General features: G+C 40.7%; 1 protein-coding gene across 1 annotated transcript in view; it reads left to right on the top strand.

Moving 5' to 3' along the window:
• Nucleotides 1-16733, top strand: part of LOC111859060 (uncharacterized) — a 45763-nt gene extending 29030 nt beyond the window's left edge. Inside the window, exons 3-17 of the mRNA XM_072713207.1 lie at nucleotides 950-1049; nucleotides 1167-1292; nucleotides 1424-1579; nucleotides 1689-1776; nucleotides 1894-2036; nucleotides 7640-7692; nucleotides 8912-9017; nucleotides 9137-9262; nucleotides 9389-9544; nucleotides 9680-9799; nucleotides 10446-10565; nucleotides 11000-11087; nucleotides 11283-11463; nucleotides 12279-12318; nucleotides 14517-16733. Of these exons, the coding sequence (XP_072569308.1) occupies nucleotides 950-1049; nucleotides 1167-1292; nucleotides 1424-1579; nucleotides 1689-1776; nucleotides 1894-2036; nucleotides 7640-7692; nucleotides 8912-9017; nucleotides 9137-9262; nucleotides 9389-9544; nucleotides 9680-9799; nucleotides 10446-10565; nucleotides 11000-11087; nucleotides 11283-11463; nucleotides 12279-12296 (1581 nt within the window). The 3' untranslated portion in view covers nucleotides 12297-12318; nucleotides 14517-16733. The remainder of the gene's footprint in view (nucleotides 1-949; nucleotides 1050-1166; nucleotides 1293-1423; nucleotides 1580-1688; nucleotides 1777-1893; nucleotides 2037-7639; nucleotides 7693-8911; nucleotides 9018-9136; nucleotides 9263-9388; nucleotides 9545-9679; nucleotides 9800-10445; nucleotides 10566-10999; nucleotides 11088-11282; nucleotides 11464-12278; nucleotides 12319-14516) is intronic.
• Nucleotides 16734-22815: the final 6082 nt, after the last annotated feature.

Below are 22815 nucleotides of genomic sequence, written 5' to 3'. Positions count from 1 at the left end.
TTTTATGTTAGAATGTATCCGTATACTGTGCAGTCGACAATACATGAATGTATTATTAACTTTAAAACTAGACAAGACAGGCACATCTATAGTGACGTGTGCTTTGATCAGTGGACAACAGGGAACAATGCACACCCCTTGGGTTTTCAGAATAACTTTCTCTGTAACAGTTATTAATGAATACATTGTATGCATATTATAAGCCATTGCTCCATTTTATACATATTAACAGAGACAGCCCCTCGACACGATTCGCGCGCCAATGTCGTACGGATCATCCAGGTACGCCGGCATTGTCTTCGGAGAAATTGTAGTTGGAGGGCGGGGCTCATATAGGGCTGGCTTACGCAGGAACCTCGACTTAACCAAGAACAAAAACTGCTCGGAGCAGTTTTGAGACTTAGCGTAAATTGCCATGGCAACATGCCTCGACTATAACCTACCCACCTTTGTAGTACGGGTTAATCGCGAAGTTACACCACACGTCATCAAGTTACTCGCAAAGTTACCCCGATAAGCCAGTAAACCCGCTTCGTAGTACAGGCCACAGGACAATACACCTTAATGATCAGACTGGGGCTGACGAGACAAAGGGGTATTTTAATACAAAGACTAACGAGAGACAACAAGCAACAGCTGTGGCTCATCAGGGCCACATGGGGGAGAAGACTGGAGGGTCAAGCAGACATGATGGGTAGGATGTAACAGCTGCAAAATGGGAGCCAAACCAAAAGTGTATTCTGAAAGGTATTCTGAAAAAGAATATAATTGTAATTTAAACATACAGATGATCAGGAAAAGCCCAACATATTTGCTTGCATTTGTAGCCAATGTCTCACCAAAATTACATATAGTGGAAGCCACCTCAATGAAATGTATTCCTGTTTATGCAATACCTTGTTTGTAATCATATTTGCTGTTTAACAGCTGTGCTAAATTGTATTCACAGGTGACTCCGATACTCATGATACTTAACTGGAATCTCTGCTATTCCTGTAACCAGGCTGAGTATGACATAGGTGGGGAGTGCTGTCCTGTGTGTCCTCAAGGTGAGTCTTTGGAAGACTGGCTCATACTGTCAGTGGGGGTTTGCCTGTCCTAACCTTGCCATTAATTCCATTTTCTTAAAAATTTGCCAGTTGAACACTATTCAATTTCTTTTTCAGGGGGTAGAGTTTACAAACACTGTACAGCGCAGTCCAGCACTTCCTGTGTTCCATGTGTTGGTTTGACTTTCACAGATGAGCCAAATGGTTTGACCAAATGCAAACCATGTACTGTCTGTGACCAGGGTGAGAATACCACAGTTTCCTTGGTTTTTCATGAATTCATAACTTGCATTTTGTAGATATTAATTTTGAACAGAATAAGTGGGTACATGGATCTTCATATCATGATGTGGTTCATTATCTCCTGCAAACAGGCCTTGGATTGAAAACAGTGAGGGCCTGTACACACTATTCAGATACAGTGTGTGGGGTCCTGAAAGGGCACTATTGTATTAATCCTTATAAGGGAGGGTGCAGGGCAGCCAATAAACACACAGCCTGCAGACCTGGACAGTTCATCAAACAGCCTGGTTTGTATGGATTTGTGTGGATGTTCTCAATACCAATGTAATAATAAAGCAAAACATTTGTTTGTCTTCCTAAGATTTGTGTCTTAAGGAGAATTTGTACTCTTTCCAGGAGCAGAATATATCGATACCGTCTGTGAGGACTGCAGTGATAATTCATACTCTGATGGCTCTTTCACATCCTGTAAACCACACACAGAGTAAGGTTTTTGTATTCCTTAATTATGCGCTGGAATTATGAATAAAATGTTATTTTCCTATGAGTTGTACTATGTTTTATCAAAATGGTTTCTCATATTATATATATGTCTTTACAGCTGTAAATCCAAAGGACTTCTAGCAGTTAAAGCTGGAGACAGAACATCTGATTCTGAATGCAGTGCGGCCAATCCTGTTACTACGGGCAGCATTAATAGCTGGAACAGTATACTGATATTCCTTTTTCTGATTGTGAACAATTTCCTTTTATGAAATAAATATAATCTTACTCTCCAGGTACTTTTTATTGTTATTAATTACTGGTCTTATAATCATATTAAAAAAAAAATCATTTACATTTAGCTTGACAATATAATGACATGTTTTATCAGAGGCTAATTCGTGTATTTTCAGATCAATAACGACACGTTTTAGTGATTATGACCATGTAATTAGCTCCATAAGAATTGTTTCACTGATATGTTTTATTAGATTAATAATATGTTGATGTGGGCAAATAGCTACATGTTTTATTGATTACAACGTTATATTTGCGCCAGAGGCTTCGTCTTTTTTAATGTATTCTTCTGTCTTTGAATTGCCTTGTGTCTGAAATGTGGTATATAAACAGGGATGGACATAACTGGTACGCAAGTACGCATTCACCTTTTAAAAGCGATACGTGCGGCAATCGATTAATGTAACAGCGCATATACGTATGGGACACCTCTCCTTGGATTGCCACCTTATTGTGGTGGAGGGGTTTGCGTGCCTCAGTGACCCTGGGGGCTATGTTGTCGGGGGCAATAGCCCCTGGTAGGGTCTCCCAAAGCAAGAAGGTCCCAGGTAAGGGGCCAGACGAAGAGCAATCCGAAAAAAAACCCTGATTGTATTAAGAGAACTTACAGGTGGCCCCATAACTGGCCACGTCACCCCAGTAGCATAGAATTAAAGAAATATGTTGAATGTTCCCCTGTCACTGTGATGATTTGGGAGGTTGTAATTGTCCGACTTCATTACTCACGATTTGGTGGAGTACCTCCAACTCCACCTAGCAGACATACATATGAGGTGATTGAGGTGTGGATTGATTCTGACCGTGTGTGGACTAATCTTCCTGAAATTCAAGATACTGGGATACTTACTCTGTTTAAGGACACTTGTTCTGCTATTTCTGATCCATGGGATGCTAACCCTGTTCAAGGACATTAACTTTGTTTTTAGGGCCTTTCCTGGGAAGAAAGGGTGGTCCAACATGTGTTCCAACATGTGTTTTATACGTTATCGATTAGTGTGTGGACCGCTTATTTAGTTCTCAGAAGATGTTCTCATGAGAAAGGGGAAGTTGATCAAGGATACCTGTCTAATTACTTTTGATTGAAACCATATCTAGCAGTTGGTGTGTGGGACACTGATATTATCTAGAGGAAAGGGGAATGTGTTGATTATGGGAACTTGTCTTTGTACTTTTCATTTTAACCGCGAGCCGCATTACCTGGACAAGGTTGGAAATTTGTGAATGCCTTGCCTGAGGGGAGGGGTGAGCCTGGCCAGCTCGTCCCCTGTCCACACATAATGCCATTAGTATAAAGGAAGGGGGAGATCTTAGTGTTGGTTGGAGCTCAGCCGTGGGACAGAGCGTGCATCGCCCGGCACTTTCTCGGGACTCACATGTTGATCTCCTACCAGTACTGAAACGGGCTCCCCAGTCTAAGAGTGAAGGTGGGTGATGATGGCACGTCCGAGTATGAATAGCTTTGCAGTGTTTGTGTACTGATTTAATCATTATTGGGATTAATTATCATTTTATAAGAGTCACAATAACAATAATATTAATTGGTACTTTCTACATATGGATGTTTTATTTTTATATATACATATAATCAGTTGTATTGGCAGTTTGATTATTGTTTATGATTTATAATACCATTTGATTTTAATGCAAGGTTATTTTGTATTACTTGTAATAAAGCGTTATTAGAAGCGAACCTAAGTGTGCCTGTTTGTTCCTTCGAAAGCCCTATATCCCCCTCACATCATCTTGAAACACTGATGAAAAGTAAACATTACAAGGTCTTGTTTCCCTTGCTCAGACTAGGGTCACTGGGGCCCCACTCTGGAGCCAGGCCTGGGGGAGGGGTCTGTGGATGAGCGCCTGGTGGCCAGGCCTTGGCCTGTGGGGCCTGCTCGGGCCTAGCCCGAAAGAGTTATGTGGGACCATCCCCAGGTGGGCCCACCACCCGCAAGGGGAATATCAGGGGTTCGGTGTGATGTGGATTGGGTGGCGGCCAAGGGAGGCCCTGGCAGACTGATCCCCGGCTAACAAAACTGGCTTTTTATTCCAGTTTTTTTTTTTATTCCATCGTGCTGCTGGGGAACTGATCACCACCTGGTAGTGAGCTGGCTCAGATGGCAGGGCAGACCTGGCAGGCCCAAGTGCATAGTTGAGGGTCTGCTGGGAACACCTGCGTGCTGTTGACCTAACGTGGGGATATTATCCGGAGAAAGAAGGAATACTTTGAGGACCTCCTCAACCCTGCCTCAGATACATCTACACACACTGCCTTTGAGACATCTCAGGGCACGGGGCCCGAGGGTGCCAGGGTGGACTTGCCCATTACTGGGGCTGAGGTGGCCAGGGTAGTTAAAGAGCTCTGCGGTGACCGGGCCGTGGGGTTGAACGAGATTTGCCTGGAGTACCTAAAGGCTCTGGATGTTGTGGGGCTGCCGTGGCTGACACGCCTTCACAACAGTGTGTGGAGGTCAAGGACAGTGCCGCTGGATTGGAAGACCGGGGTGGTGGTTCCCTTATTTAAGAAAGGGGACCGGAGAGTGTGTTCCAACTATAGAGGGATCACACTTCTCAGCCTTTCTGGGAAAGTCTATTCCAGGGTACTGGAGAGGAGGGTGAGATCGATAGTCGAATCTCGGATTCAGGAGGAACAACGCAGTTTTCGTCCTGGCCGAGGAACACTGGACCAGCTTTATACCCTTGCGAGGGTACTGGAGGGAGCCTGGTTTGCCCAACCAGTGTACATGTGTTTTGTGGACTTGGAGAAGGCTTATGACTGGGTTCCCCGAGGTGCTCTGCGGGGGGTGCTTCGGGAGTATGGGGTTCGGGGCCCACTACTATGGGCGATTCGGTCCCCGTATGAACGGAGCAGAAGCTTGGTCTGCATTGCTGGTAATTAACCAGTTCGTCGTGGCCAAGAACAAACTGAGCCGGAAAGCAAAGTTCTTGATCTATTGATCCATGTTCGTCCCTACCCTCACCTATGGTCATGAGCTGTGGGTAGTGACCGAAAGAATGAGATTGTGGGTGCAGGCAGCCGAAATGAGGTTTCTCCGCAAGGTGCCTGGGCTCTCCCTTAGAGATAGGGTGAGAAGTTCGGATATCCGGGAGAGTCTCAGAGTAGAACCGCTGCTTGTCCACGTCAAAAGGAGCCAGTTGAGGTGGTTTGGACACCTGGCGTGGATGCCTCCTGGGCGGCTACCTGGAGAGGTTTTCCATGTATGTCCTACAGTGAGGAGGCCCCGGGGCAGACTCAGGGCGCGCTGGAGGGATTATATCTCTCGGTTACCCTGAGAACGCCTCGGAATCCCTCCCGAAGGGCTGGTAGAGGTGGCTGGGGAGAGGGAGGTCTGGGTATCTCTCCTGAAGTTGCTACCCCCGCGACCCAAACCCCAGACTAGCGGATGGTAATAGATGGATGGATGGTAAATACGTATATATTTTATGTGCGTTATGACAAGAAATTACCTTGCATTTTAACCTCTATACCGCAAATGAAGAATGAATTAGCATATAAAGGTTAAAATGCACAATAATTTCTTGTCATATCAGCACAAATGCACATAAAATACGTACGCATTCATGCTGTTACAACAATCAATTGCCGCACGTATCGCTTCTAAAGGTGAATGCGTAGTTGCATACCAGTTGTGTCCATTCCTGTATATAAATAATCTCGCCTTGCCTTGCCTTGAGCAATGTTGGGCACAGCTAACTGAAAAGTTAGTTTCTATAACCGCTAATCTGCTAACTGCAAAGTTTAATTAGATAAGGCTAAACTGACAAACTACTAAAAAATTAGCGGAAGCTAACAATAAATACTCACTTTTATTATATGAATTTAGCTTTGGATTGGTTTTTCGCTCTGAAACCCATAAAAACATACCTAGAGAGCTAAAATTTTAACCTGTTTACTTACTCAATTCAGTTTACCTGCAAAAAAATGTCAGTGATTTACAGTTAGCAGAACAAAATTTAGCATTAGCTAATTGATAAGTTAGTAGTAAGGCTAATCCACTAATGAAGTAATTAACTTTGCTAATCGGCTGTTAGTAGATTAGCGAAATTCTGCCCACTACTGACCTTCAGTGGTTGTAATTCTAATTTTATAGCCTTTTGCCCAATAGATTTAGGATTTAATATTGTATTATTTTCAGTGTTTACTACATGTATATGTCATTAATTGTCAAAATATGTGATTAAAAATAAAGAATAGTTACATTCCTACTTATAATACAACGCCTTCTCATTTACTGTCATCTGTTCATCGAGCCTTTTTGAAAGCTTTGAAATTCAGCTTCTATTTGCTTGCAGTAGCATTTTGGCAGAAATGAATAATCTGCACATCACAAATTAAAGTCAAACCATTAAACATATTAAATATGGGTCACTGTCACAAACTTGAATTTAAAAAAATGTTATGGTTTAATATAGTGTGTTTTTTTTTGTGTACAGCAATTGACATTCTTAACGTTTTAGGTGTATTCATTTCATCATTTGTTGTTCTTATTTGAAGTGATAATTTTCCCCAAATGCGTAGCCAAAAATCAGAAACACACAAATACATAAATTATTTCAATATTTTATTGCATGTGACTCACAATAATCTGTCAATTTCTATGATAAGATGTATATTTTCCTCAATTTTTTGCTAGTTTTTGTCCTGTGCAGAAGCCAGAAGACTTCAGGGCAGGCGTCAGGATAACAAAAGGGGCTTTACTGAATAACACAACAAATAATACAACTAATATTACAACTAAATACTACGGTAGAAACGCATGACCAGGGGCATGGAACAGACCAAGACAGCAAAGAGGACACCCGACAAGACACATGGCATGACCAGGGGCATGGAACAGACCAAGACAGCAAACAAGATACACACCAGGACAGGGCAAACAAGTAGAGGGGCAACAGGGACAGGGGTGGAAAGATAAGAGGGAGTCACAGGGAACACAGAGTAAAACGAGGGCAGGACAGGGCAATGGGGCAGGGGCTGGGGCGTGATGAGTGGAAACGAAGGACGTCCGGGGAGTTCTCTAGGAGCTGGGCAGCAACCCTGGGACACAGACCCCCATGGGCCTGTTCACCGGCAAGGTGGAGCCGGTCTGGACTGCAGGAAGTCACAAACCCAGTGCAACCAGCTTTGTTTGTACTGCGAATTCAATTATATATAGTCAAAGATAGAGCTCAAAGGTATATACAGCCATAGCGGTCGTGGTCGGAAGCCGTGAGCTAGGACTGCGATACCCGGCACTACATGTACCATTTCTTAAATGATCACTGCTATAATTAGCTGCGAAAGAGGTCGGACCAGTGTAACTCTCCTAGACAGACTAGCATCCTCAAAAATAATAAGAAATCGACACGAGATTAACGAAAAATAGTATTAAATTGCCCAATGAACCCACCTCGGCGCCTAGGTGTCTGACAGCAGAAAGTTGTCAGGTGACTGCGGCATATTTACCGCGGGAGGATTTACGCTGCTTCGTCGCAGCACTGTTTCGTTTTTGCTTGAATCTACTATTCTACTTCCTTTTGCGTACTGATATTTCTGTTAAAAGCGTTATAAGTATATTCTGGAACCGCATCACCGGCAAATGAAATGACGAAATTCATATTCAAGGTAATATATCTGCAGAGTTGTAAACGATGTCAAATAATTAATTTATTCCAGCTTCTTTTTAGCTAATATTAGACTTCTTAAACAATCAGCTTAATAAATGACTTGTTGGGACAGTGCATTTTTTCAAACTACAACGACAGGATAGGATATTTGACAATATCTATATCTAAATGGGAGGGGCATTTTTTAAATCTTAACCCAAATTATTTTTGGTTCTAACACTCTTTTTTCTTTTTTATAGTTTGCGTTTTTGGACTAATTTTAAAGTCTCGTATGTAAAGTACTTAAATAATAGGAAATGGCTTTGTAAAAACATAGCAAATGAAATAGTATAAATTACGTATAACAAAAAGAAGAAGTAAAAGGGCTTGGCTGCGCCTAAAGCCGGCATTTAGGGGATTTCCATTCTTTTATTTCACTTTCTGTTTTAGCTTCATGTTACATTAAACAGACCTTTGTGGTTGCATGTAGGTCGTATGAACCTCTGAATGGGCCGGGAAAAGTTGTATAGCTGTAATTGCTTAACGTGCACATTATTTATCTTATTCTGTTGTATCTGTTTATCCTTCTATAAAAAGCCATAAACTTAAAGTACATTACAGTAAAAGCCCTATTACATTTCTTTTCAAATATTGAATTTGAATGAAAATTAATATTACTTCAGAATCAGACTATGGGCAAGTATATAACACAAAGATCTCCTACCAATTAGAATAGTACCTCTTATTGCAAAATTCATACAGACATAACACTATGATGCCTTGCACAAAACAACAGAGCTTATACTGCATTTAAAGAAACGTCCTGTCTTGTGTAAACACAATATCATTTTAAGGTCACTAAGGGAATACAAAATAGGGTTATATAGAAAAGCAAAATGCACGGTAGTGTGAGATGTAAAAGTTATTAAATCATACAGTTAAGTAAATATATTGAGATCAGGAGCAAAGTATGCAGTGCAAAATGACTTTCTTTCCAATAGAGATACACAAAATATGAAGAAGCAGCTTATTATGTTCACCAGCCATGGGATTTGAATCTAAAACCTTCTGAACACAGACCCCCCCTAATTAACTGAACTACACACTGCCAATCAGAGGCTTTTCTCATGTAACAGATGATGGAGCCACACAAACTGCCCTGTGATTTAATGCCCTGCCCTGTGATTACGGTTTGAGGGTGAAACCTTTCATTAACTGACATTGAATATGTGTATTAGCAGGCCTATTCGCCACATCTCCTGCTCCTTTGCCTTACCCTCTGCCATGCATGCAACCTGACTGAGTATAAAGTGGGTGAGGAGTGCTGCCCAATGTGTCCTTCCGGTGAGCCATCTTCCGTCGTGCTCTGGTTCCTGTCTGAAGTGCCGGACTACAGGCTTGGGTTCTTTACGTCGGGACGTGAATGACCTCTATCTAACTTACCAAATGTGTTTTTCCTCCAGGACATCATGTTCAAAAACATTGTAGCAGAAATGCTAACACTACATGTGCTCCATGTGCCGGATTGACTTTCAATGATGAACCAAATGGACTCTCACACTGTAAGCTATGTGCGGTTTGTGACCAAGGTAAAATCAATCAACTACTGTTCCATACCTTTTAAAGTAATATACTGTGTAGCATCCCATCTATTCTGTAATGGTTTAATAATCTCATGTGTGTGGTTTTATTGATTTAATCTGCATTCCCTGTAGGCCTTGGTTTGAAAACAGTGAGGGCATGTACACTCACTTCAGACACAGTGTGTGGGGTCCTGGAAGGGCACTATTGTATTAGTACTTATAAGGGAGGGTGCAGAACAGCCCATAAACACACAGCCTGTGAACCTGGACAGTTCATCAAACAGCCAGGTCTGATTTCCCTTTCGCATTCTTAAACCTTATTGACATTTTATAAATGTTTCTGACCTATAATCCGTTTTTAGAAACTGCTTGCAATACATTTTAATATCTTCTAATAATAATCTGTCATATTTACTTGGATAGGAACAGCCTCTGCAAATACTGCATGTGAGGACTGTCAGGAGAATTCATACTCAAACGGTTCTTTTACATCCTGCATGCCACATGCAACTTGCAGACCTGGACAATTCATTCATTGGATGGGTAGAACTGGCTTTCTTTTGCTCTAAAGAATAAACCAAATGCATTTTATAGCAAATTTTTAAAATATACAGTGTAGCCAAAAATTATTTGTATCCCATGGAAAAAATGGTCAAAAATGGAAATTGTGGATATTGATTGTGAAATTGTATGACTCATTTCCTCAGTGCATTGGGTATTTCAGCAGTTTTACTCATGTTGGGAAACTCAACTAACCCTACAAATGCTTGTGTGGAGAATGACCACCAAGGCCACACTTAGAGACTAAGGACTCCCAATTAGCTGCCTGTCTGGAACACCTGCTGTTACGTGTCACGTTAAATGATCTCTATTATGACTGGGAACTCCTCCCAATGTCATTCAATGTATTCATTCATTTCTATGAATGGCCAGGTGTTCAAAGGCAATAAGTTACATCTTTTGAAAACAATTACAGAATATGTTTTGAATTTTTTTTTTTCTTGTTTCTTTTTTCTTCATTATCCTCAATTTAATTTCCATTTTTTACCATTTTTTTCCATAGTGTACAAATCTTTGGCTACACTGTACTTTTAATAGATCTTGTGTTTTTATTGTTGTGGTTGTTGATTATGATGATGATGATTAATGATGATGATAATAATCATCTATTCTTTTGTTAATGTTATAGGAACAAAATATGCAGATACAGAATGTGAGGATTGTCAGGAAAATACTTACTCAAACGGCTCTTTTACAAACTGCATGCCACATGCAACTTGCAAACCTGGACAATTCATTCATTGGATGGGTAGAACTGGCTTTGTTTTGTTCTGAAGAATAAAACAAATGCATTTTACAACAAATTTTCAAAATACAGTGTAGCCAAAAATTATTTGTATCCCATGGAAAAAATGGTCAAAAATGGCAATTGTGGATATTGATTGTGAAATTCTATGACTCTTTCCCTTAGTGTATTGCAGAGGTGGAAATTTCAGGTTCAGAAAGTACAAATCCAGACCAAGATTTTGTTTCAACTAACCAGTTGAGTACTCTGTGACTGTGACTCTTTATGCTCATCTGGTTGGTTCAAAGGTGTTTGACCATTTTTTTCCATAGTGGAAAAATCTTTGGCTGCACTGTACTTTTAATAGATATTGTGTTTTTATTGTTGTGGTTGTTGATTATGATGATGATGATTAATGATGATGATAATAATCATCTATTCTTTTGTTAATGTTATAGGAACAAAATCTGCAGATACAGAATGTGAGGATTGTCAGGAAAATACTTACTCAAACGGAACTTCTACATCCTGCATGCCGCACACAGAGTACGTCTGGTCCCCTGCTTTTTCCTGTCCACATTTCATATAATATTACTGATCATGACAACCCAGAATTTGAATATAAAACTAAGGAATGGATTGCTTTTCAATATTTGTGTATTTGTGTGTATTATTATGTATGCATTGATTTACATTTCCACGTGAATCAGACACACTTGCCTTATGTCTTCATTTTTACAGCTGTGAGTCTGAAGGACGGGTGACTGTTAGAGCAGGAGATCCAGCATCTGATGCAGAATGTGGGGAGACCAGTTTGCGTCACCATGTACTTTGGCCCCCTGTGGCAGCTGTAGTATTCATAGGAATAATAATCATAGTAGTCTGCAAACGGCGCAAAAAACGGGTTCAGTCATATAAAGTGGTAAGAGACACTTCTTTAAGGCATTTGAATAAATGAGGAATTCTGAAATTTTAGACATAACCAATAGAAACAGGAATACCTGTTCAATGTTTCACATTCTTAATGACAAAGCTTGGTATAGTAATTAGGGTTAGACGATATATCGATAAAATACTATATATCATGATTATGAACATTCATTTCGTCATCAATTTCAATATTGTGAGTATTGTGATATTCACTTGTTTCCTTGCATAATTAACAGTTATAGTGCCATATTTTTTTTACAAATTCCATCAAGATAGGAGTCGATTTTGCACCTACATATGAATTATAGAATATTGTGTTAAATATTAATATTATAAAAAATCTCTGAAAATACTGTGATATCATTTTTATGGCATATTGCCCTGCCCTAGTCAAATCCATTCCCTGGAATGAACAGTGAGGCAGTCAGAAGAAAAAACTTAGCAAGAAAATGTACTGTCAGCATTTTCTAGTACTATGCCCTACGATAAAGTTTATTTTGTATGATTTATTTATTCAAATTAGATTTCATTTTGCAGTCCATTCAGTCACCTTTTTCATGTTCTGAATCTTTAAGGGTAATTCTAAGGGAATATAAGCAAAAAATGGAGCAATGAAGTAAAGAAACAATGACTTGAATTATATTGTAATAATTATTGATACCGGTTGGTATAAAAAAAATATCATGATCAAATATTTTGCCATATTGCCCAGCCCTAATAATACTTATTATGTATTCCCTAATATTAAAAAACGTTTTTAGAATTTTAATGCTGTTGAGGTTATTTAACAGAAATATTTCTTTGTAGGAAAGGACACAAGAATAGCAAACTGGAAAACCATGACCAAGTAAGTAAAAAAGAAAAAGAAAAATTAGAGAAACACAGTTGGCATAAACTAAAATGTGCTGAACACGTGAAAGATCCTTCTTCATGGTGTCCCCCAGCTCTCCGATCCACCCAGCTGTGGATAGACACTGTGTAGCTATGAATAACACATAGTACAGTATGTCTAGCTACATTACTTCTTAATTACTGCTTCAGTGCTTAAATGGTATTTAGGTTTCACACAGTTAAGTTTAAAGCAAACCTGTAAATATGTTTGTCACTGACTATCCAGCAAAATGACTGTGTTGTTGCCTCTGGCCACATATTCAGCTTTGTGTCACAACAGTCCAGACATTGTGTTACTCCAAGCTCAATGTCTGTTTTGTTATCCCTGCTGGTTTGTCCTTTGTCTTTATGTTTGCTTTATGTTTCCTCGTTTCTTCATCCAATTCCTCTGGTATCACGTGGGTCTATTGACCATCACAAGTGAAGTAACTTTTGCAGCAGAACAGCTGGGATCCATCATTATGGACATCAGGATAGTTTCTGGCGGTGACTGAATTACTCGGCCATCTGCTCTGAACCGGACTCCCCTGAGTAGGAGAGGAGTGTCTGCAGCCCTCTTGACATTAGACTGTCCTGAAAGGGAAGTTATAGCTCAGAATCTCTCTGGGCACATAGAGAAACATGAGCAGCCAGGACAATTTTAATTCTGTGATTTTAGGGTTTTTTTGGGTTTTTTTTTACACATTTTTAACATTCCTGAGAGTCTGTCTCCCCCTGGAATCAACTTATACAGTTAATCACCATAAAATTATTCAATAAATAGCAATGAATAAAAAGAACATGTGAAAATAAACGAGATCTGAAACTGCATTTCTCATCAGACTTAGGTGGGTAAAAACCCGATTCTTCTGCATCTTGAGCATTTACATCTTGGTCATCAGAGTGCGGTTTACAGCTGTATCGCTGATCTCAGACCCCATAAAGGGTCCAGAGGAATTTAATTGACTTGTGGTAATTTGCTATTTATTAAGAAAATTGTAATTTCTCAATGTCAATTTCCCTTATTTATGTCTTGTGTGTTTCAAATAACGTTTTCATGGCTGGAAATTACTTAAACAGTCATGGTCCATAAGCCTCACATTTGGGGGGGGGGGGGGGTGTGGCTCCGTGTTTTTAGACACTTTGCCTCTGATCAGAAGGCTGCTGGTTTAAATCCTGTGGCCAGCAAAATGACATTCCTGCTGGGCCCTTGAGCAAAAGCCCTTCACCCCAATTACTTCAGGGACTGGCTGATCTGCTCGCTAATCATCACTTGTATGTCCCCTTGGACAACGACGTCTGCTGAATAAATAAGTATAAATTTACATGTGATGTCAGCGACACCTCTAACCAAAGGATGTAGCATGTTAGGTTATGACTGAGTGACTCAAACTAGTCGCTCATTAAATTAACAGATTAAAGAACCACATTAGAAACAAAACCGTCAAAATAATAAAGCATTTTATTAAGTATATGTAAGGCATGGGCCTGGATCTCATGGGGCAGGGAAAAGCTGGATCACAAGATTGTTTCACTTGCACTCAGTCACCCAGAATATCAACGCCTGTGCTCTTGCCTTTGACCACGTATTCAGCTTTGTGTCACAATAGTCCATTGTGCTTCTCCAACTTCAATGTCTGTTTTGTTTTCCCTGCCTGTCTGTCCTTTGATTCTTCAAGTTTATGTTAATTTCACCACTCTGCAAGGACGTTGGAAATAGGAGGGATGGGGGAAAGCACACCCCCTAACATCGGCAAGATCCCCCCCCTTACCAAAAAAATAAATGAATGTGTTCCTTATCTTTCGTTATGAATCTGCACATTACTGAGGCCAATTCGCTGCGCATGCAGAGCACGAGGACGAAACATAAAGTCCTGCTTAATGAAGACTGTAGTCCTGTCTTAGACTCATTTTGTCATATGATCAGCTATTTCTTTACTTATGTTTAGTTGTGAAACTGTGCGCTAAACAGTGTTTAACAAGAGTAAACAGTGTCTTATTTTAAGTGATGAAATCTTTACTATTATGAAATTATATTTAAAATCTTTCTCACGTTGCATCCTTTCACAATGTGACTATTGCATGTGTGTCCATTGTGATGTCACGATATACAATGCTGGCACTGCCCCACTGTAAAATATTTCCCTAAATCTGAAATCTTGTTTCTTCCTCCAGTTCCCCTGGTATCATGTGGATCTATTCACAATCACAAGTGAAGCAAGTTTTGCAATAACAGCTGGGATCCATCGCTGTGGACGCAACGGTAGTTTTACCGTGACTCTCTGTCCCGCAGCTCCTCACTGCACAGCTGTTTGTACTTCTGGGGGCCCTGCCTGAATTACCTGCCCATCTGCTCTTAACTGAGGTGTGTCTGCAGGCCTCTTGACATTGATCAGCTGTAAAAAGGTGGTTGAATAGCTAAGAATCTCTCTGTGCACATAGAAAAACATGAGCAGCCAGGACAATTATAATTCTGTGATTTTAGGGATGTGTTTTACAGTTTAAAGAGTATGTCTCCCCCTGGAATCAGGCAGTGGAGGAATGTGAGACAGCATCAGGGTGTGGGTGTTCTGGGAGCAGCGTGTGGTCAGGGAACCAGCCTCTCCATGCATCAATTGTTGATTTTTAAGGATTATTAAGGTTCAGTGACCCATTGATCATGGCCAGAATAAAAGTTTAGGTGGATGGTTAGGTTCTCAATGTATGTCATGTCCACCAGCCCATCAGCATCTGGATTCATAATCCAGTCCACATATTCCATAAACCCAGCTAATTAAACACACCTGAAAACTGTGTTCTGTATCTATACTGTTTGTGCTCAAGATCCTATTGCGAGGTATTGTAAGCGTACTTCCTACTGAACGCTATTCTTGTGCTTCCTTCTGAAGTCCCATGTGTATTTACCCTTTACTTGTATTTCCCCAAATTCATCTCATGGCTTGTGATTTGGATTTGGTTTGTTCCCGTTTCCGAAATGTTGGTCCCTGCCTGTGGTTACAGTTTTGGATTTTGAACTATGTTTTGGCTTTGTTTTAATAAACGGACATGGATCCTGCCCATGGGCTTCGACCCCATTCATTACAATGTACATTTTCTAAATTCCGAACACATTTTTGTTTACTCTTATGAAGGACATTGGGTTTGACTACAGCATCAAGATCTTTACAGCAAATACATGTTTCAGTTAAGAACCACCTGCTATCTGGATGCATCTGTTTTCTGTTCTTGTTTCTCTCTTCTGATTCTTTGTTTTGATTCCTCTTGAACTTTGATAAGGTCAGAGGCTACAGGAAGCAGTGGCTGATGTTGAGCCCTCTCCTCCCTACTAGCCCTATTCTGATGGGATTAGTTTTACACATGGTGGTTCGGTATGTAGTTTATGAAGTGATTTGTCTAGAACTCTAGATGATTCAGATGTATTAAGAAACATTTGCAATTTCCCTATATTACCAGAAGCTGGGGAGATACAGTAAAACGAATCCCGTCCATTGATGTTAATATCAGAGTTGTGCTAGAAAGCAAGTAACAACAGAATTTTCATTTTTGGGTAACTATCCCCTTACATACTAATCAAACACAACAAATACAGAACTTTTTTCCCTCCCAACCATACATTAGCTTCCAAACTGGTGCTCCCCGTAAAGTGCCAGAATGGGTTTCAAGTAGGGGTGCACCGATCGATCGGCGCACCGATCTATCGGCCTCGATCACGTTAATTTGAGGGGATCAGAAATCGACCATATTCCCATGAGATCCACCGATCTTAGTTATATGCTTTTAAATCAGCCTTTTCTCCCATTCCCGAGAGAGGTGCAGTGCAGGCTGCCTCCCTCCCGCCCGCCCAATACATTTTTACAAAATTAGAGAAATTAAAGTCTGGAAGAAAAAATATGATTTTGTAGTTCAAACAGCAATGCTCATTTATATGTTCATTTATATTTGAGGACACTACCTCATGTTTTGTGAGTATTCATATCAATTTACTCAATAAAAATGGAAACATTGAAGTAATTGTCTTTTAGTTATGAAAGAAACAAGATCGGCAAAAAAAAAATCGAGATCGGCAGGTAAGGTTGTCTAAGGATCGGTGATCGTTGATCGGCCAGAAAACTGCAATCGGTGCACCCCTAGTTTCAAGTCTTCGAACCTTTTTTTCAAACACAGAGAGACCCCTAGTGGGGTTCGGTGGTGCTTCGAACAATCTGAGAATGAAGTTTATATATGCGTTTTCTCCGAATGAATAACGTGGCTCGTATAACGGTAGGGTCTGATTGTGTTGTGCTAAATATAATCTTATAAAATACTATATTTCTTTCGGTTTACTTATATGTATTTTCAGTCATTATGTATTTACAATAAAATATTGTGATGGATCATGGATGAACTCATTAACTGTTGTTAAATTATTTCTGCAATGTGTGTGGCCGTTTTCACATGCTGGGATTCTGAGGGGAGTTTTTAAGCGGGAGATGGGGGACTGAGGAGAGACAGAATGAGGTGTTGATGCCTTGGATGTAGTTTGACAGTTTCACGGGGCAATGAAGATATTTACTGAGGATGTGTTATTGTTGTATGATCACTATACTACTACTACTACTACTACTACTAATAATAATAATAATAATAATAATAATAATAATAATAAAATTACTTTCGTATTTTGCTATTTCAATATTCCTTCATCACTGGAGTTGTGGCTCTGAGGCTAGGGCTCTATGCCAGGAGTCGGAAGGTTGCTGGTTTGAATCCTGTAAATGCCTGGCATGATTGTACTCCATTGGGCCCTTGAGCAAGGTGTCACGGTCGCGTGCAGCACGGATCGGGGAAGCAGGCGCACGGAAGCCAGGGATCGGGGAATACGGAGTTTAATGCCAAAAACACAAGGCACACAACAAAACAACATCAATGACCGAACTGGGGATACAAACGGAAACGTGGACTAAATACACTGAACTAATGAAAACAAATCAAAACAGCTGTAAAACACTGGGATTCCACATGAGGTTAACGAGGGGGCGTGGCACACATTAGGATCGGACGGAGCGGGATATGACACAAGGCCCTTAACCTGCAATTGCTTCATCCTGGGTATGATGTTAATCTACTTAAAATGCAGCCAATGGAAGTTGAAACTAGACCAGTATTTGAAATCCCAGTATCTCAGAAACAAAACAAGCATTTTGCATGCTGATCATATTCAAATATTCAACATTTTTTAATCATTTAACGTTTTTCTTAATATGTCAGATCAAAACATTTTTCAACTCAAAAGGGCCATTTGTTGTATCCACTTTTAACTATAGGTATTGATTACATTTTGTAAGTGTATTATGTAATTATATATTTTATAAAGAAGGAACAGTATTTTGTGATCCGATTGAAACCCTTGGGGTTCCAGTGCGGGTCCTCCTTTTACTTGCATTGGTCTCTTGTGGTCTTGGGTCTGCCAGGTCTGACTGGCCTCCTCCCCCACCAGCAGAGCCAACCCATCACCAGGTGGTGATTGGTTGACAGCTCCGCCCCTCTCCTCACCCGAGTGTCCAATACGTGCGGCCGCAAGTTCGATGACACGACCACAAAGTCGATCATCGAACTGTGGCCTAGGGTGTCCTGGTGCCAAGTGCACATATGAACACCCTTATGCTTGAACGTGGTGTTCATTATGGACAATCCGTGACGAGCTCAGAAGTCCAACAACAAAACACCACTCGGGTTCAGATCGGGGGGGCGTTCCTCCCAATCACGCCACTCCAGGTCTCACTGTCATTGCCTACATGAGCATTGAAGTCCCCCAGCAGAACAATAGAGTCCCCAGGAGGAGTGCTCTCCAGCACCCCTTCCAGGGACTCCAGAAAGGGTGGGTATTCTGGACTGCCGCTTGGCGCATAAGCGCAAACAACAGTCAGGACCTGTCCCCCCACCCGAAGGCGAAGGGAGGCTACCCTCTTGTCCACCACGGTAAACCCCAATGTACAGGCGCCCAGCCAGGGGGCAATAAGTATGCCCACCCCTGCTCTGCGCCTCTCCCCGCAGGCAACTCCAGAGTGGAAGGGGGTCCAACCCCCTTCGAGGAGACTGGTTCCAGAGCCCAAGCCGTGCGTGGAGGTGAGTCTGACTACATCTAGTCAGAACCTCAGCCTTGCGCACCAGCTCAGGCTCCTTCCCCATCAGAGAGGTGACATTCCATGTCCCTAGAGCTAGCTTCTGCAGCCGAGGATCGGACTGCCAAGGTCCCCGCCTTCAGCCACTGCCCAACTCACACTGCACCCGACCCCTATGGCCCCTCCTATAGGTGGTGAGCCCACTGGAGGGGGGACCCACATGCCTTGTTCGGGCTGTGCCCTACTAGGCCCAATGGGTGCAGACCTGGCCACCAGGCGCCCGTCATCGAGCCCCACCCCCAGGCCTAGCTTCAGGGGGGGGCCCCGGTGACCCGCGTCCGGGTGAGGGAAATCGTGGATCCAATATTTTGTTCATCATTAGGGATCTTGTGAGCCGCACTTCATCTGGTTCCTCACCCAGGACCTGTTTGCCTTGGGTGACCCTACCAGGGGCATAAAGCTCTGGGCAACTTAGCTCCTGGGATCATTGGAACACGCAAACCCCTCCACCACGATTAGGTGTCAGCTCCAGGAGAGGATTTATTATCTTACAATCATACAAATATAAAGTTCACTTAATACTACATATATATACATGTACTGTCTTGGAAGTAAATGTGTTACGTAATTATTTATGTTTAAATGACCCTCATGTGTTGTATGATTGCACTGAATTGAAATGAATTATTTTTTTCTTATTGTCATTCCAATTCAACATCTTACAGGGTGTGGCCAAGTCAATTCAAAATGCAATTCATAAATTTTGATGGCAGATGATGGTATGTTTGCTGGTGGCTGGTTATTGGGAGACAGTATGTATCTTAGTGAATACCTACTATTTCGAGTGTTGAATCCCCAAATCGTGGCTGATTATAGGTACCCCACCAGGGACATTCTAAAATGCTTAATGTGAAAAAGCTTAACGTAACTTAATGTACCAAAACAGCAACCAATAATCACCATATCTGGTCATAAAGACTTTCACCTGATAAAAAATCAAATCCAAAATACTAGGAATATGGACTTTATCTTACATTAAGCGTTTTCCTCTCTGTTGACGCCCATTATAAGGAAAACGCTTAATGTGGTTTAATGTACCAAATCAGCGACCCATAATCCCCAAATTTCTCACAGACATATCTGGTCATAAAGACATTCACCTGAAAAAAATCAAAATCAAAAATAGTTGTGACTGTGGTGGTTTTGCCATTGTGTATGCCTGCTCAGTCATCAGCAACTGACCAATAGGGTTAGCTGACAGCCATAAAGCTAGGCTGTGGATATTCACTCCCTAGTTGAAGACTGCAAGCCAGTAAAAACCAGACAATCAGGCCTCTCACAAAAAAAGCTGTTATGCCACAGGATTAAGGTGCAGTCATATGCTGCAGAGATGAAGGGTGTGTTTATGAGAGAAAGAGAGTACAACTCCACCTTGCAAGGGCGAAAGCTAAATCACACAAACACTAAGAACTGAACCCTGTGCTACTCGTCAAAATGTAAAGGTGATCCAGAGTACAGGGATGAGTACATTTTGTGTGTCATTTGTAGGCGGTGGTTTCACCTTAAGTGGACAAAGTCAACTGATCGTTTAGTCGTTGCTTGTACCGACTACCACAAATGTCTAATGTGTTAAAGCTGAATCAGTAAATGTCACATTTTGACTGGGAACAAACACTTTGCAACACAATGTGGGTTGGGAAATCTTTAGGTCATTCACAGTCCTTTTTTAGTAATTATCGTACTATTTTAAAATTATATATCCATACATTTCATACAAGATATCACTGAGCGCAGGTACGCACTTAACAAATAGAAGCAAGACTACGAATTAAAATTAAAAATGATACTGTAAGTCTAGCTATCGTTATTTAATTGAAATTATGTACTGGCTGTTTAAGCTGATATAAGTAGCTGGCGGACATTAGGACCCAGGTGGAAGCTACATGTCGCTGCTTGTTAGCGATCGAGTAGCAACGTTTATCCGCAGTTCAACAGAAAGAATCGGCCAGGGTTAAAAGAGATTTGTAGAAACAGCTCCAGAGAATAGATGGGTGCTTCGAGAAGACGGACGGATTAAAACAACTTCCCCTTTATCACTAGGGATACTATAGCCTACATGCTGTATTTTTTATTTTTTTTGTGTATCAGCAGAACCCAGTGGTGTAAAGTACTTGAGTAAATGGACTTCGTTACTGTACTTAAGTATTTTTTTGGCTACTTTGTACTTGTACTGAGTATCAAAAATATAAGCAACTTTTACTCTCTACTCCACTACATTTGTGACTGAATATATGTACTCTTTACTCCACTACATTTGAACGGACGCTTACCGTTACTCGCTACATTGTGATTGCGTGCGACAAGTCAGGATCTTTATCTACCACGGCTAATTTCTTCAAGTATGTCTGGCTGCAGCCTGCAGGAGGGCGGGGTTGGACATCCAACCCCGCCCACATCCAACCCTGCCCATTCGTACCGCGAAAGCCACGCCCTTGGCCAACACGTCTTAAAGCGGAAGCCAAAGCGAACTCGCAGAACGGAATCGTTGTAGTACCTGTTATGTCATTAAGTTAAAAATCTTTAGTATCCCAGTGTAATAACAGTGCTATCTATTATTTATTATTTTGTTTGTTAATGTTTCTGCTAGACACACTATTGACTGTCAATTACTGCACAAAGATTTTACTGTGGGACCCGCATGGTTGTTTGTGGTTGTTTTGCTGCTGGTTAAACGTTTCCATCAGTTAGCTGACTATCTAGCCGACTCACTACCAAAACTATGGTAACTAGGTAAAGACCTTCTTGCTGATAATATAGCTTCCATGTAGTTAACAAGACTTGACACTTAAAGACTTTGTGCGTCATCAGATATTACTGTCTGCTCAAACGACTGTTCAGCTTGCTTCCTATGGGTTACTAGTTATTAGCTAGTTAGCAAAGCCACTGTGGTAGCATACATTAAGGCTGTGCGATATAGCAAAAATATTTTTATCATGATCATATCAAACGATATTGATAATTATCATGGTGTAATTCAAGTCATTATTTTATTACTAGGAGTGCTCCATTTTTGCTTGAAATACCCTTAAGAATTGCCCTTAAGAATTGCCCTTAAGACACCATTAAAGTCAGCTCTGAATTTGTTTTTTTATTAGTTTTTTTATTGTTTTACCTTTTTTTTGAACATTTGAGTTTGACTGAGACTGACTTTTTGTTCTATTTTCTTCTTCTGCCATTTTGAAACATTGAGGTGTTCAATTTAATGTCTATATTAGGAAATAAAGCCTCATAAATAAATAGTTCCTTGTTTTCCACATTTCTTGGTGTTCTTTGAGCCTACATTCAGTACGAGTAAAATACTTAAGTTCTTTTAAAATTGGATACTTTACGACTTTTACTCAAGTCTTATTGGAATTGGTGACTTGTAACTTGTAATGGAGTAATTTATACAGTAAGGTATCTGTACTCTTACTCAAGTATGGTTTTCAGGTACTCTTTACACCTCTGGCAGAACCGAAGTTCACCTCGCTTCGCTTTTGCTGCAGCTGAAACTACCGCCGTTTTTGTTCATTACTGACTCTCTCCCGTTGTTTTAAACGCAAAACCTGAATCAAGTCGCCGATCCGTCCATGCCGTCCAGGTCCTTAATTGTTGGTTTGGTAGGGAGATGTTTATTTTTTCCTGGATTTCCTTTTTAGTGGAGATGATCTGTTACAAACATTTTCTAACATGAATATACTCCAGTAGGAGAGGTACAACTTAATATCCACTTAACAAAGGGTTTTGCGTCTATTGGGCCTATGTGTTTCTTCTCATGAAAGAGCATACAATGATAATCATGGCTACGGTGATTCTTAATTTAAAAAAATGTCATCTTATGTAGGCCTAGATTTCCCCCGGGGTTTCTGGCTAGGTTCTCCACCCCCATCCAAAACATGCAGTTAGATTAACTGATGTCTCAGTACTTTGGGAATCCCCCGACCCCGTCAATTTTCCTCTTCTGCATAAGTGGAAAAGCGCCCTCAGACTACTCGTCCCTGATTACATTGCGGTTGGAAAGTACCTTGATCTCTCATTTTTTTTTGTTCTGTGTGTTAGTTTCGGTTTTACATTTCTCATCAGGAGTTATATGGCTATGGGAGGTATTTTCTGCAAAAAATAAAATTAAAATGAATATGATAAAAAGCAAATAATCTCCACTTTGCCATTTACTTCCCAAAGTCTGTGCATAAAAATCCTGCACAAATTAAAATTAAAATGAAATAGCACTATTTGCATTTTAATTTTCCACTCATGTATGAGTCAGATATGAAAAATTGAAAAATAAAATTAAAAACCCTTTTTGTCTTTTCATTTTCCAATTTGACTTTTCA

This window comes from Paramormyrops kingsleyae, chromosome 6, assembly GCF_048594095.1.
Source record: "Paramormyrops kingsleyae isolate MSU_618 chromosome 6, PKINGS_0.4, whole genome shotgun sequence".
Lineage (NCBI taxonomy): Eukaryota > Metazoa > Chordata > Actinopteri > Osteoglossiformes > Mormyridae > Paramormyrops > Paramormyrops kingsleyae.
This window is presented reverse-complemented; position numbering and strand designations above follow the sequence as displayed.